The sequence below is a fragment of the Setaria viridis genome, chromosome 2 (genome assembly GCF_005286985.2).
Source record: "Setaria viridis chromosome 2, Setaria_viridis_v4.0, whole genome shotgun sequence".
Taxonomy (NCBI): domain Eukaryota; kingdom Viridiplantae; phylum Streptophyta; class Magnoliopsida; order Poales; family Poaceae; genus Setaria; species Setaria viridis.
In genome coordinates this window covers 21,051,259-21,067,426 of record NC_048264.2, presented here as the reverse complement: position 1 = coordinate 21,067,426, position 16,168 = coordinate 21,051,259, and the positions used below count along the sequence as shown (strand labels likewise).

Sequence of the window (16,168 nt, the reverse complement as noted above, 5' to 3'; positions counted from 1 at the left end):
ATAAAAACCGTCCACAAATGTTAGAAGTGGTATAAATTTTTCTATACAAAACATACTTTGAAGTCTTGAGCTGTAAAACCAAAGACGTGTAATGAAATGATTCCCAACTGAATAGCATAAAAATTGATATTGGAGAGGGATTCGGATGGCCTTTAATTTTCCCGTGACGAACAATTAGCTGTGTCGTATTAAGAGGAATATCAGGAATAGCAGTCGGCTGATTCCCTTCGGTATTTGAGTAATTCTCCACTCCTGTAATTTTCACCCGTATAAATAAATACTACTACGTATATACAACCATCGGTATTGCGGTGACATCGTGCAATGCAACCACCTCTCAAAATAAAGCGCTAGAGAGACACAGAGAGTGGGAGGAAAACGTAAAATAAAGAAAACTCGCCTGCTCGGCTGATCCTTTTTAAGCACGGGAACGGACCCCAGCATCCTCCCTATCCCCCAAACGTTAGGATCACCGGCGGGGACAGACCACCGGAGCTGAGCCCCACAGCACCACACATCCACGCGGTTTGCTGGTGACCTGGTGTGGTGACTGGTGAGGAAGCGCACAAGAACACAACAAGAAGGCGAGAGCACAGAGCAGAGAGGGAGAAAGGGGAGGAACAGAGAGCTGAAAAAGGTGGAAAAAACCCGGCTTTTGACCCCGCCAAGCCCACCGTCGCCGGCAATGGCGGCCGCTTCCGAGGAGGCCATCAAGCAGTTCTCCGCGCTCATGGAGCAGCGTGAGTCCTCTGCTCTTGTGCTGCTGCTCCTCCTCTTCTTTGCAAAGAAAAAGAAAAGATCTATCCTCTTCTTCCTCTGGGAATTCTTGGTCACTGAACTGTGCGCGGCAATTTCTTTCTTGCAGTGGAGGAGCCGCTCAAGACCACATTCCAGGTGCCGATCTGCTCCACTCGCTGTTCCTGATGGATCTCTGCCTTTTCGTGCTTCCTGATTCAGTGATTTGGCTCTAGTTGCTTTCTGAGCGAAGACCCCTGCCTCCTGTGCGGATTTTGTTCTCTTTGTGCGTTTTGATGTCGAGTTTCGCTTTAGTTCTTGCTCATATGGTCCTTACCAGTTCGCATTTTTGTGGATTTGGGCGCTGCTCAGCACTTCCTTTTTGTATTCTTCAAAAGAATTGCGAGTTAGTCTGTTGCCCTGTTAGCTGCGTAAAGATTAGATCTTTGGAATTTCTTTGTGCGCAGACGTCATTTTGGTCGACTTGAGTGTTTTTCTTGTTCGAATTTTGTCAAATTGAAATGTCGCATGCTTTAATTTTACAATTTCCTGCTTCCGTCATTCTTCCTTTATTTTATTTATTGGTGGTCACCAAGTTGGATATTGTGCAGCTTATTTTTGTTCTTTTCACTAGAGAAGCTCATTTTCTGATTCGAGCTCAAATATGCTTTCATCAGTGTTTATTATTTCGATTTTTTTGACAAAGACATAATTTTGGTTTTCTTTTTTTTTCTTAACTTTCTTGTTGAATGGAGTGATGTTGAGTTCTCAACTAGGTTCTTTGGAGAGCATCTTTTTGTTGTCATAAAGCTTAAACTTCTCGTGGGTTGGAGTGTTTCAAAAATACATTTATTGTTTTGAAATGAACCTCCCCTTTTGTTCTGGTTGCATACGGAGATATTTGTTTGGAGATCCCACGAGATTTAATTGAAATTAGTACTCCCGTTGGGTCTTTACTGCAATTTTGGTACAGTTGTGGTGTTGGTGCCGTCTACTGTTCCAGTTCACCATTTGGAGCCCAAATGCTCCTTTGCTTCTTGTTTGACTCGTAACTAATTCCAGTCATGGCTGCCGGCTAGGAGGCTTTCTAGACTTCCTACTTTCTAAGCATGTGTCGAAATACTAGAAATCTGTGAGGTCAAGTACTCCCAAGATTATAGTCTTGTTTAGGATTTGCATGCTGAACTAGTCATTTGCCCCATGGGTGGAATCTGTCCAAGCTTGTAGTTGGGTGATGCAGACACTTTGTGGTTCGCACCTAGCACCGATTAATAGCCGAAGAAGTTGCTGTTATTTGATTTGGACGTGTGCTGATGAGAGTGGGCCAGGATGTTGACGTGTTCCTGAACATCTCTGGCCTTGGTGGAGATGTTTCAATTGCAGATTCGGACTTTTATTTGGTCCTGGAGTCCTTGTCATGACTCATGATAAGTCTCTAGCTCATGGTTGATCTCAGGACTACGTGTGCAGCTGCGTAACCGCGCTGGAATCACAATATGCCCACTAAGAAACAATGGTTTTCTTTCTTTTGCTCTTTTTTTCTCTGTCCACATGCTTGCATCACAATACCGCCCCCCCCCCTCCCCCCCCCCCCCCCCCCCCCCCCCCCCCCCCCCATGTGATGCTAGATGCATTCTGTTGGCTTCTTTCTACATTTGTCTTCTTTTTTTTGTACTTTTTGACCACATCTTTTGCAATTTGTTTGTTAGTTTCAATTTTTACTGTTGATATTGTTCTATTATCTGTAGTCAATTCTGTATTTTGAAAATAGAAAGGAGCAAAAAGTGATCAGATAGTGATATGTTTACAGAATGTGCATCAAGGAAATCTGAGGGGGACTTTGGTGCGTTATCTGAAGGCCAGAGAATGGAGTGTCCCTAAAGCTCATAAAATGGTAACGCACCAGAACTTCTTTGCAACTTGTACATTCAGGTTGAGAATATATTGACCCCTCGGGAAGAGCTGATGAGATATTTGATTATTTGGTGCAGCTTATGGATTGCTTAAATTGGAGAATACAGAATGAGATTGACAGCGTGTTGGCTGTAAGTACCTTTCTTTATGTACAAATCTTATTTTTCTTTTTAAGAGAGCCTAAAAGTAGATAGGATCACCAACCATTGACTTAGGATCTACTTTTTAGTAACAGCAAAATATAGACAAATGAAGTAAAGCAAAATAGCAATAACTTCTTGTTAAAGTGCGCAGCGGAATCCGGCCCGCCCCGCTATACCCACGAGCCAGCACCCCAACAGGCTCAGGCCCATGTCCACCTGAGCCCATAACAAGAAGGCCTTGGGCCTAACTCAACCCAAAAGATTAGTCTAATGGGTGAGGTCTACCCCCACCTATATGTTTTGCTCCCCCACCATCAATTTCCGATGTGGGACTAAACCTAACAATCTCCCCCGTCACACATTGGGCTCAACTCTTCCATCACATACAACCCACGTGATCTCTCGAAGACGTTATCCCAGGCCCCGAGTTCAACTCTCCAGTCACAACACAACCCGTGCGACCCTCCGGAGACGTTCACATTGGGCCCAACTCTTTCATCACATACAACCCATGTGATCTCTCGAAGACGTTATCCCAGGCCCCGAGTCCAACTCTCCAGTCACAACACAACCTGTGTGACCCTCCGGAGACGTTCATGGGCTCCCCCATCACCATGTGACCTAGAGATGTTTTAGGTTTCCCAACCTTTTGACTCTGATACCACTTGTTAGAGTGCATAGCGGAATCCGACCCAACCCACTATACCCACAAGCTAGCGCCCCAACAGGCCCAGGTCCACTTGAGCCCACAACAAGACCTTGGGCCTAACTCAACCCAAAAGACTAGTCTAATGGGTGAGGGCTGCCCCCACCTATATGTTGTGCTCCCCACCATCAATTTTTGATGTTGGATTAAACCTAACACTTTTGTCTCTCTATTTCTTACATTGGCAGCAGAAATAAATTTTTAAATATTGCTTCATTAATGCTGATGCAGATATGTGGAATTCTATTTCATTTTATGACTTAGCTTATGGTATTCTTCTAACCACCATTACTATTTGCTTTTGATCCAGAAACCCATTGTGCCACCTGATCTATATAGAGCTATCCGGGATACGCTTCTTGTTGGATTGACAGGGTACTCCAAGCAGGTATGGTGATCAGACCCATATATCTCATTTAGCAATTTTCGCGATACGCTTTAACGCTTTTACTAATTGCTTTTGCTCCATCTGTTGGGATCTTCTATTTAGTCCTGAATATTTGCACAAGTGGTCTTCATTTCTCAGCAGTCCCATCCACAGTATTGAGAAAGACTTGTATTATATGCTTTAATTCGTGCTCCTCTCCTTTTTTTTTGTAGGGACAACCTGTTTATGCATTTGGTGTTGGTCTCAGTACCTTTGACAAGGCTTCGGTACGTGTTAGCATATGCCTTTGAAAACAAAATTCTAAAGCTATTGGTTTAATTTTAAAGAATACCATGAGATTTTAGTGCTGACCAAGTCAGATTCATATGTATATCTTAATTTGGTGTGGCATGGTGCGTATGTGAATCAAGAAAACCTTTAATTTGAGTACAATTGTACGATGGAAATAAGGATAAGCTCAATGATATATACATAACTCTCTTAGAGTTTTAGGAACAATAGTTGGCCACCTATTGGCATGCCTCATTTTACAGGCAATGGCAGTATATTTTTCCATACAAATAAGATTCTTTCTCTAAGTGATATCATTTGTTTTTTCTTAGGTGAACTACTATGTTCAGTCACACATACAGATGAATGAATATCGAGACCGTGTTGTCCTCGTAAGTGCTTTCTTATTGTTGATTTATAGTACCAAATTTTGGAAAAGAGATTAAAAATATTCTGCGTTCTTTATTAGCCGGCTGCATCAAAGAAGTTTGGGAGACAGATCAATACCTGCTTGAAGGTTATGGACATGACTGGCCTGAAGCTGTCTGCGTTGAGCCAAATAAAGGTGAGTCATGCTCTGATCTGAATGATAAATTTTTATTGCATCTCAGATTTTCAATTTATAATTAGTGAACAATTGTTTGGTGATAGTTGTGGTTGTAGTGACCGGCTTAGTGTAGTTGTGGAAATTAACTAAGACTGTCTAATGAGAATAAATTTTATGGGATGTTTGAAGCATAAAATAACTCGAATTTTACTAGATTAATAGTAGCATTTTTAGTACCGTGGGACTGCATCAAAAGGTAGGTTTACTTGTCAGTAATTTTGTCTTGGTAGTTTGGGGTTGGAGGTACTAGTCAAAATCTTATTTTTTCCTTCAAAAGCTAAATTACTGTCCATGTTAGTAATTGTGCACAATTAATCTTTCTTACTTTTCCTCTATTTTCTCCCCTTTCTCTTTGTCCTTACTTTCTTCTTGGCTTCAACTCCATCGTGGTTTTGTCCACCCTTTTGATCCCCCATTTGTCTTTTAGTTTGCTTGGTGGAGGTGTGAAGTCTCAACTGGCCAGTAGTTTTTGAGGATGTTTTAAGGGATGCAAGTGGGCCAACCCAGGGCCCACTGCACTTGACTGTTGGTTCATTTCCCTGCTGCACACATGGTAGGTAGTATTTTTTTCTTAAAGAAAAGAAAAGAAAAGAAGAACTAGAACAGATGAATGGGTTGACGTTGACCTGACTTGACCCACTTGCATCCATAGTAATTTTTTGGGGGCATGGTGGCATCATGATGGCAGCTTTTGATCAAATAATATTGTGTTAAATAGATATAGTTATTACTTGAATTTTAAATGAAGGTGTTGCAAATTGATAATTGACTACATGTTATCAATGCTTCTATTAAGCAACTGGTGATTAGAGACCCAAAATGCTTCAGAAACTCCTTCACATTGCATGCTTACATAAAGCAGGAAGGAACTCTTGCTTTCTTAAATAATGTATTTTTGGGTGTAGATATACGCCTAGAGAACTAGCCCTCAACGACGTGAACTTAGGTGCCTATGTCTTATTAATATAAAGCCATCTAGTTCCTCGTAGGTTGGTCTAGCTTTTAAATTTTTGGAAGTTCATCTGAATTTGGAAAGTGACTTAACGACTAACTGCATCGCAACAATAAGCACATGTGGTTGATTGTAAAACTAAAGAAGTAAAATAACAAAAACTTTATTCAGAATTTGTTCCACCATGGCTATTCTTGACTTCTGCTGTCTATCATTGAGTGGACACTGCTCATGAACATGTTTATAGGCTGGGTGCTTGGGTACTGCAGCAGAAGCTGAATGCACTTAGCTCATTGTTCAACCATAGCCATGAAAGTTCCAATTCAACAATAAGTTAGTTTGGCAGATCTTGAACTCAGGATTGACTTCTAAAAATATTTAGTTGCATATGTTGTGCGCAGAGGCAACACAAATATTATGCACCCAGCCTACAGGGACACAAATTTGTTTAGAATTACAGCACGGATCAGTGATCAGGTGTAGTATTGACTTAAAATACGCCATTTGAAGTAATAAAATTGTCTCATTTTCATTAGTGTTGTATAGAACTGAATGAAATAGTTGCCTTAGTTGAACTGCCTGAATCACCAATAAAAGTGTTCTATCTGGAGCATATTTGAATCAAACAAGGACTGTAAAATGAACTTTGCGTTCAGTGGGGGAAGAGCCAAAATTGAATGAAAGATACTCTCAGCAGTTTAATGTTTATTTTTCATGCACGCTTTTCCTGAGATGAAGCTTGATAAGAATCGAAACTGTATTTGATTCATCAAGTAATCATTTCTTCATCTGTTTGTCTGTGTTATTTTTCCAATCATAGCTTATATTTCTTACAGGTAGAGATGTCACAGTAATACTTATCAATGTTTGCCCATATGCAGATGTTGACCATGATTACCACTGTTGATGACCTTAATTATCCTGAGAAAACTGAGACTTATTACATTGTGAATGCACCATATGTTTTTTCGGCATGTTGGAAGGTCAGTGCACCTTTTTAAATTCATAAGTTGCCTTGCTATCATGTTCTATATATATTTATATTCTTACTCTCTTTTGGTCTGATCTTTTCTGTCTCACACAGTATGACCTTTTTTTCTAGTTAATCAATTTAAATTTTGTTAACTCACGGCCAGGTTGTGAAGCCACTTCTACAAGAAAGAACTAAAAAGAAGATCCAAGTCCTGTATGGCTCTGGGAGGGATGAGTTATTGAAGGTAAAGATTCATAATTTACATGTTCAGTGTGGAAGCATTCTCTGTTTTTCTGTTATTAGTTCCCATACTTATAACATCCTTATGTTCCTCCTTTTCCAGTAATCTTCAAAGTCAACTGGGTGGTTCATGAATTGATTTTTATGTTTCTGACTGACAATCTTGATGCTGTCACATGCAGGTTATGGACTACCAGTCACTTCCGCATTTTTGCAAGAGGGAAGGATCAGGTTCATCCAGTGACTCTCTGGACGGTGTTGATTGCTACTCCTATGACCATCCTTTCCACCAGCAGATGTACAACTACGTGAAGCAGCAATCTCTGAAGCTGGACTCTGTTGGTCCCATAAAACAAGGCTCACTCCATGTGGATGTGCCCTCACCTGGCTTTGAGGAGGTCAAGATCGCGGAGACCATCGAATCGGAGCTCCACAAGTTGAGGGGAGGCAACGGCCTCACTCACTCTTTCAACAGAATCAAGATCGAAGGTCCATGAGGGCGCGGTGATTGAGAAGCGTGCGCCGGAGACACAGCGGTCCACGGTCCACAGAGGTGATCTTGGTATCTGAACCCCAGTAGCCTATGGTGGTGGGGTGGTAGTAGGGCCTCTTGCTTGCAATCACTGGCTGCAGGCTTGATTAGGACGAGTAGAGAACGCGATTCTAATAACCGTACCCGAGATTGTTATCCTTCCTAATTAACCTAGCTAGTATCGTTGTAACTTCGCGCTTATATGGCATGGGATCTGTCACGTTTCCACCCATGGAAGCTACCAGCTTGGAGTGCTACTATGTATCAATGTACTATGTATATGTATATATATGACTGCCAACTCGGTGAGTTGGTATCTACAAGGAGAGATCTGTACTCCCTGCTAGCTTTCTCAGCATGCTCATGTTTTACCCCCCAGTGCAGTGAAATTCCACTTGCCAATGTTCATTCAGCGTTTTACTACGTAATTCATGTGAAAAAAGTGATGCTTTCGGTTGCATGCAGTTGGACTATACGTAAACTCAATGTAACGCACGCCATCACTTTGGGTTGCATGCAGTTGGACTACATATAAACTCTGATGAGAATGTAACGCACGCCCTTAACTTCAGCAACAAAGTTACAGCCCTCAACTGGCAGTGCTTAAAATAGGCGTTTTTAGCAGCTGTGGATGCAGGTCCGCGCTCAAAATAGACGGTTTTTAGCAGCCGTGGATGCATGTCCGCGGTTACCGCAGGACGGCTCCAACAACATCAGGCCTCTCCGTCTCGTCTGCCATATAAATCTGCGTCTCCTTCCACCCAAGTTTCTGCTAAAGATTCTTTCACCAGCGGGGTGAAAGAGGTTTTAATTTCTCTCAAGTGATCGGAGATCAGGCAGGCAAGGGAGAATCCATGGAGCCGATGGCGATCGTGATGGTGACCGGCGGCGTGCTGAGCCCGGTGTTCGTGCTCCTGTCGCGGATCCAGCCCGTCGTCGACTTCTTCTAGCGCCTCTGCGACTGCCTCCGCCACGCGCAGCGCCGCCCCGCCAGGCTGGTAGGGGCGCCGTGGAATAAGTAGCACGCAGCCGTGAAGGAGTAACAACCCATGCACCCGTCGTCTGCAAGTGTCGTGACATTTGCTTTTTGTGTTGGATAAAAATGTTAAAACATTTGAAGTGGTGGAGAAGCATGTATATGTTGGGGGTTGACGTGTTTTCATCCATGAGATCTATTTTCCCCACTGGTGCGGCAGGATCAAGAAAGTGTCATACAAACTTAGCGTGTGAAATTATGTTTTATTCTAGGAAGAAGAAAGCTTGGAAGTGTCTCCTCCCCGATCGGTTGAGATTTGATTTTCAATCAATCACATTCTCTAACCGTTGGATCTAAATCCAACTACCCAGATCCTCCACCCTCTCTCTCCCATATTTCTTCTTCCTCCCGTTCGTCTACCTCCTGATGCGACCAGACTCCCCGCAGCTGCCACCTCCCACTGGCCCCGGCGGCCTTAGCCGCCTTCGCCGCCGGCCTCCTACTCTGCCCAACACTAACCCGTTTGGCCTAGACACCCCCACCGCCACTACTGCTCACCGGGAATCCCCCACTGCCCGGCGCCCTCGCCACCTCGGTTCCGCCGCCGTCTCTCCCACCTCCACCGTGGGTCGGCGAGCCTTCCGGAGCTCCTTCTAAACCTATAGGTCACATGTAACCTCCAACCCCAAAATCCTAAATCCCAATATCCAATTCAATTTCTGGTACAAGGATCAGGTGATCGAGAGATAGCTAAAAATCAAGCATTTGAGAATGAGTAAATCTGTTTTTTTTGTCTGACAAATCGTGAGGGTCCAATTTCAGCCTTGGGACTATTCAAATTGGATATGTACTTAGGTTGCTTAGTGGAAACGGAACCTTACATCATCTTATCTTTCTTTTTTGAAAATTATTTTGCTTAACAATATTGGATCTTTCTCTGCCCTTCTCGCCAAGTTTTATGTGATCTGCTCTGCGCGTGGGCCATTTAATTCACAAGGTACGACAAGATTCTCAATTAAATAACTTATGACATATCTATAAACAGTGTGTTGTCGTAGCCACTGTGCCATCAATCAATTGGTTTATCAGCCCTAGCTCGCCAATATCATTTGGAAGTGTTTTGCAATCACTATGCGCTACAAGGTTTGGCTGCTGTATTTCTCTGGAATGAGAACAAAAGGACAACTCGCTAATAATAAGTGGCTCCCTTCAAGGATTTTATTTGTAGTTCCTGAGTATACTGGTAGAAAAACATATCATCATGATACATCACACATCCTGGAAAGAAGGTGCATCAGTTGCAAGTTTTTTACGATGAACATCAGTTGTAATTCCATAGTTGACATTTAGGGTGTATTTGGTTGCTTGTATCATTTTGATTCATGTATGGAATGGTTCAAATAATAATGAGCCTGTACCAACCTACACAGGATGAAGCCATCTAACTTAATACATTATTCTACTAATAGGAGTGTGTCGGGGGGAAAGTCCGACAGTCCACTATAGGTGGTACATTGTTTAGTGGGGATCACCGTACCTAGAGCTAGATGGATGAACACAAGGGCACAGGGGACTTTACTAGGTTCGGGCCACCAGATTTGTGTAATACCCTACGCCTGTGCTTGTGCTCAGGGTTTGTATTCTCAACATATAGTGTATCGAATATGGCTTGGGTTTTTGAGGGGGCTCCCTGCCACCCTTGTATAGTCTGGGGGCAGGGTTACATATCCAATTCAATTTAATTCTAGTCGATTATAAGGAAATCTACTACTTTTCGGTACAAGTTATCTCTTTATATATTTGAATGACCCTATCTGTAACTAAATACCTTCAGGTCGATCCTTCATCTTGATCCACACGCTTTCCCAAGTGCCTCTCGTACGGGTCGTGGCACCCCCTTTGGAGGGCGACCAGGTCCATCCGAATGGTACCCAGGGGTCATATCCCCCACAGCAACCCCTGAGTGCTTCTTGGCCGAACCGCAACCTTGATTGCTTCTTTATTCGAGTGATCTCCTTCGCGTCCATGTAATTTTCTTTGCGTCCGAGTGGTTCTCGACTTTCAGCTGAGTGGTTCATGCCTACCTCATGGTTGCTGAGAGTGTGAGGAGAACTCCTCCCTTGTCTTTATTATCACGCACGCTGAAGGCGAAGTGCCCGAGCCTTGGGAAGTTTAGAATAAGCTTGCCAAGGGTCTTATTTGAAGTTTTGATGCTCCATCTCTAAAAATCTTCCCACGTGCGAGCCGAATGCAAAGTGTGTACACTTAGCTCCCAAGCCTTAGGAAGTTTAGAATAAGCTTGCCAAGGGCCCAAATGAGCCTTAAGCAATACCGCGACCATGTTTTCAACATGATCACTTCTCAATACGTTCGTCTCTCCAATAATGAACATATGCCTATCAGCCCTCGAGCCTTGACTAGATTCACATAATATTAGCCAAGGCTCTCAAGACCGAGACTTTTATTGGATAATAAGAATCTCGAGTGCAGCCCCCGAGACTCGAGGGGATTTGAGAAATCCAGTCGAGGATCTTAAAAGAACTTCAAACCCTATCATCCCTCTAGGGAGAGGATTCCTCGAATCACTGATTCGGTGCAATGCCCATGTCTTGCTCTAGCAATGGCACGGATTGAGCCTTAGGGTACACTGCGTTCCCAAGGGTAGCCTGCACGGGACGCTTGTCGGGTTCGCTTTTGCCAACCAAGACAACTTGGCCTCGCGCATCACACCCCATGGAGAAGCCCTCATGAGCTAGAAGAGATCTCAATTAGGAATCATATCGAAGCATAGTCGAGAATGGGTTATCTAATAACCTGGTTCCCTATTCTGAACCATGAGGTTCAAGCGGTTTTGTGTCTTTGAGTGCTCTCAAAAACCCGCTTTATTTTTTAGAAAGACATGGCCCATCATACTCAAATTGACCGTCCTCCAACGCAAAAACCTCAACGGCCAGTCGCTCGATGGCCCACTAAGGCACAGGTTGATGCCCGGTTGAAAACCCTAGACGGCCACCACGTACAGCTGAAGGCGAACGGTCATCTTGCGATAAACCATGATATCTCGCGTCAGCTGCATCACCACCATCTCTCCGTGCCAGCGTGGTGAGGCTAACGGGACAGGTGGGCCATGCGTCCCCCTTTTCCGTCCTCCGCCGTCTAACGGTGGTGGTTGGGTTTCCCAGGCGTCGCTTCGAGGAACGGCGTCGTCTCCTTCTAGAACTGGAGCATGCGCGGGTAATGGGAGTTTCCCCCCATTTACTCTGCCGCCTCCTCACCTTCCTTCTCCATTGCCAAATCTTGAAGCTTTTTCTTTCTCTCTGTGCCATCCACCGTGCGGACGCTTGGTACCCGCATCTCCTGCTGGCAAGCCCGCATGGTGCCGCCACCTTCTCCTAGATCTACCACCGCTCCTCATCCCGCAAGCCCTAAGCGTAGCGAGGGCCCTTCTTGCACCGCCCCGCCAGCCCCCGAGCATCGCGAGGGTCAATGGCGCTGAAGCAGCACGCCGTGGCCAAGGAGTCTAAGGGGAAGAAGGAGGGTGCTGGAGACGCCAGCCCGTCATCCTGTGATCGGGAATGGCTTCCATCGAGGTCCACCCAGAAATGTTTGGAGGGCCTCATCTGGGATGGCATGCTACTAGATCAAGCAACCGTGGGATGGCGGCCAGTGGCAGGTGAGGAATTCCCCACCCCTGAGACCAATGAGGCTGTTGTGTTGAAGTCTTTCTTCCAGCGGGGGTTTGGCCTCCCCACACATCCCTTTCTTCGCGGTCTCTTCTACTTCTACGAGATTGAGCTTTGCCATCTCAATCCCAACTCTATTCTCCAGTTCTCCATCTTCATCCATCTTTATGAGGTGTTCCTAGGCATCAAGCCCCATTTCACTCTCTTTCGGTATTTCTTCCATGTCAAGCCCCACCCTAGCAACGAAAAGCCCAATGTCGTGGGTGGAGCCGAAATCCAACTCCGGGAGAAGATCTCCCTGTAGTACATTTTGGTTCCGACTTCGACCTCCAACAAAGGTTGGCACAAGGAGTAGTTTTACAGCACCAACCACGACACTGCCATCCCCTGTGACATCGATGTCCACCCCAAGATGAGGGACTGCTGGACCAAGTCTGCCCCGGAAGAGAAGATGGGGCAGTTGCGGGAGCTTGTGGCCATGACCATGGACTTCAAGGACTGTGGCCTCACCAAGATGGACGTAATGATCAACTTTGCGTCGCACCGCACGCAAGTGCGGAAGGATTGCATCCACCCAGCGTTCGATTTCACCAGGGACATCAACACCACGTGGGAGGCGTCCGAGCCGGTAGGCAAGGATGATCTCTACTACCGTCTAGAGAAATTCTTCACCAGCAGCACGTGGATGATGAACCAGGGGTGTCCCCTACCTTTCAGCTTGGGAAACCCACGCCTAGAGGTGTGTTTCTCCTTTTTAGCATTACTCTATTATGGTAGCGTATGCGCCCATTGGGTGCGATGAACATATGCCTGTCGATAAATATGTGTCTCTATTTGTCTCCCTGCAAGGACATCAGGCTTTTGTCTCTGTTGCTCCCCTCCCCAAGCATCCCAGGGCCAAAGAGTGGTTGTCCGGGAGGCTTAAAGAGCTAGCGGAGGAGAAGGCAAAGAAGGCTACTGCGGAGGCTGGCACTCATAGTGACAGCCCCCGAGCGTCTCCCTTACCCCAAGGCACAACTGTGTCAAGTGGTACATGGTAGGCTGGGAAAGCGCCGGTGGTTCCGTCGAAGAAGTGTCGGCGGTCCTCTTCCCAGAACTGGCCAACTGGTGGAATACGGGTGGAGGAACCCGCTTCGTGCTGCAGGCAATTCGTGGTGGACGAGTGCAGCGACTCGGATGGAGGTGCGGCTATGGCAGTGCTAGAGCTAACTGCTGTGAGGATGCCACCTCACGCTCCTTCTCTGGCTGATTCTAGTACTCCTCCGCGGGCTCCGTCACCGGCTACTGCTACTACTCCTCCGCGAGCTCCGTCGCCAGCTGATGCCAGTACTCCTTTTGGTACCACCATCTTAGGATCCTATCCCTGATGTTCCTCTACAAGCAGCTCTGCTGGCTCCTCTGTCATTGAGGTTTTGCATCCGGGCCCGAGTGCACACTTCCACCCGGTGAGTGGTTCTTCGGACGCTTTTCTTTATCCTTTGGTGTTCGTGATGCATTTCGTAAGCGCATACCTCTTTCTTTTATTGTAGGGCCACGTCGGATGCTACATTTAGGGATGTTGCGCCGCCGCCTCTTGGTATTGGTATCGAGTCATCTCCAAATTCGGTTCCTGACACGACACCCGTGTCTCTGTCTTGCGCCGTACTGGAGGATCCGGCAGTCCAGCCAAAGGCTCCGCGCGCACCTACTCCTCTCGCTAGCCCCTAGCGTCCTGCTGGAGATGTTTTTATTGCAACGCTAGGATCTCTGTTGAGGCTGCTCTTACCAACACAGAAGACACCGTTGAGGAGATCTGCCGAGTGATCCCGCTACCCCGGCTGAGTCCGCCCCACCTTTCGCGCACCGTCCGAGTGGTTTCTGGAGGATACGTTGGGGAGGTGGAAGAGGACCCCCGAGGTGGAGCGTGAGGACAACGAGCGGCTGCCCTAGCTTCTGCGTGAAGCTGCCTCAATCTCCTAGGTACGTGTTGTTCTTCTTGTTTCTCTTGTCAATTCGGTGCTCCTATCATGACTTTTGGTTTTGGTCATGTAGTGGATTATTATGCATGGCAAGCATAAGTCTGAGATGTTGGACGTGACCCGCCATCGTACGAGGCAAACCAACAGCTCAGGGCCCAACTGAGGCACCTGCAGGCGCAGGTAGCTGAACGACAGTTACCACTAATGGAGATCCTCGACCCACTTCTGGAGCAGCCGACTACCTCCAAGCCCCTCAGAGCGCCAATCCGCAGGCCGCCCAGCATCCTGGAGTGTCTGTGGTATGCGCCCGAGCGGTTCTACTCCTACATCCGGACAATCAGCATCGCGAGATGTGGCCACATTCTAGCCGTGCTCAAGTCGCTGTTGCCCCAAACTGCCTTGGAGCTGTTGGCTGGTGGTTTCACCGCAGGTACCACCTCGACGCGGATTGGGCAGCTGTTGCATGAGGTGGAGCTGGTTGCCGTCGTCCTCGCCAACGATGTTGTTCCTGAAGATGGCGGTGATGCCCCTGCAGACCAGTAGGAAAAAACAATGTAGGATTTAGATGTTGAACTTATGTCTTTTCCCTCAGTGGGATGTCCGAGTGAAACATGTGTTTGTAAAATATGCTTTACTCCCCGTTTCCTCTTAACTTTAATTTTTTGGTAGTTGATCTGTTACGGGAATCCTTAGTCCTGCTAGCCTTAGTGATGTGGACATCCCACCGGTTACACAAGACCACGCATCAGGTACACAAGCTCATGTGTATGAAGGATGAATTACGTGCAGCCGTGCTAAGAAACTCCGACAAGAGGTGCATGCTTTCCTTGCTGAAATTAACTTCAACATACGTGAGAATTTTATACTACCTAAAACCTTTACATTGGTTGTGATTAGGTAAACACATGAAGAGGAGAGTATTGTACTACATGGAGACGAAATACGAAAATCAGATCAAACCACAAGAAACGAACTAGCAAGGGACATTTGGATACGAGCAGACCAACCTAATGAAACGAAACATTCAGATTGTTTACGTTTTGATCTGTTCAGACCTGCATAATGAATCTGGAGGTGCATGAGTACTTGATGGAACAAGTTTGAAGTATACTTTCCAATGCAACAAACCTCATGTCCTTTGGACTTCCCAATAAGGAGTTATGATCAATTTATTGAAGACTGCACAGAAGCTGAGAAGACACACAAGATTCAATGGTCACCTTGTGAATGCTTCACCACTTGACCTTCCACCTTCCAATGTGGAGAGTTCAGTTCATACCTAACTAGGAGGGTTGTTCCTAGTATAAATAACTCCTATGTACTACTGGAAAAACAAGTTGAATTTTAATGAATAGAACATATGATTTTGCAGCCGAGCTGCTTAGTGCCTTGCACATCCTTGTTCTTCCTTGTTCTTCTTGGACTTGTGAAGAGATCTCCTTGAGGTCCCCTAATTCATGCTCTATGGCTTTCAGTTAGGCTGCACCATTTTGTGTGGATTTGTCTTGAATTGTGATTCTGCGGTCGTTCGGTGATTGAGTCAGAGTCTTTAAGGTTTTGCTGCCTCGTACCCTATCGCTTGGTCGCATCCACCCCGGATCGTGGTTATGTGCTCGTTCGGAGATCAAGTCAGAGTTCTCTTCGGTGCCTCTCTTCCCATCACTTGATCGCATCCGACCTTTGTTAGGTATAAAGCTACTTACTCGCTGCTTGCAGCAAGTTATCTTTGTTATGAAACCTACTGCCGTGAAGATCAGGCCATCCAAAGGATCTTTCTTGTAGCGGTCCATACCATGTGGTAATCAGAGCTATCATTGTCATGGTAGGTTTTGTTATCACCCACATATTTATCCTTTACTTTACCATCTGCTACTATTTTTGTTCATGTCCTACGGTCCACTAAAAAGCCATGAAAAAACCCATAGCCTTTTCGTGGTACTGTTGCTTTGTGTATTGCATTTATCTTGTTGCTAATCACCATTGTTATTCTTCCGTCGTGCTTTAATATTTTTTCCGCACCGCTCATATGTTATCTTGTGTTTTCTATTAGTGAAAAAAAATCAAAAAAAAAGTGTGAAAGAACGAGAAAAA

At 45.6% G+C, this 16,168-nt stretch overlaps 1 protein-coding gene across 1 annotated transcript; it reads left to right on the top strand.

The window, feature by feature from the left end:
- The first annotated feature begins 381 nt into the window (after positions 1 to 381).
- On the top strand, positions 382 to 7,818 carry LOC117844853 (SEC14 cytosolic factor). The gene is made up of 11 exons (XM_034725662.2): positions 382 to 740; positions 866 to 894; positions 2,546 to 2,629; positions 2,727 to 2,780; positions 3,809 to 3,886; positions 4,099 to 4,152; positions 4,489 to 4,548; positions 4,626 to 4,721; positions 6,597 to 6,698; positions 6,852 to 6,932; positions 7,111 to 7,818. Exons 1-11 carry the CDS (start codon positions 686 to 688, stop codon positions 7,423 to 7,425), a joined length of 1,008 nt encoding a protein of 335 aa, XP_034581553.1. The 5' UTR covers positions 382 to 685; the 3' UTR covers positions 7,426 to 7,818.
- The last annotated feature ends 8,350 nt before the right edge of the window (positions 7,819 to 16,168 follow it).

What these genes read in the sequence shown, in the direction of transcription:
- LOC117844853 (XM_034725662.2), top strand. Translation starts at nt 686, where the DNA reads ATGGCGGCCGCTTCCGAGGAGGCCATCAAGCAGTTCTCCGCGCTCATG. An exon ending in GTACCTTTGACAAGGCTTCG is followed by an intron (nt 4,153 to 4,488) that starts GTACGTGTTAGC and finishes GTTTTTTCTTAG; the next exon opens with GTGAACTACTATGTTCAGTC. An exon ending in GGAGGGATGAGTTATTGAAG is followed by an intron (nt 6,933 to 7,110) that starts GTAAAGATTCAT and finishes TGTCACATGCAG; the next exon opens with GTTATGGACTACCAGTCACT.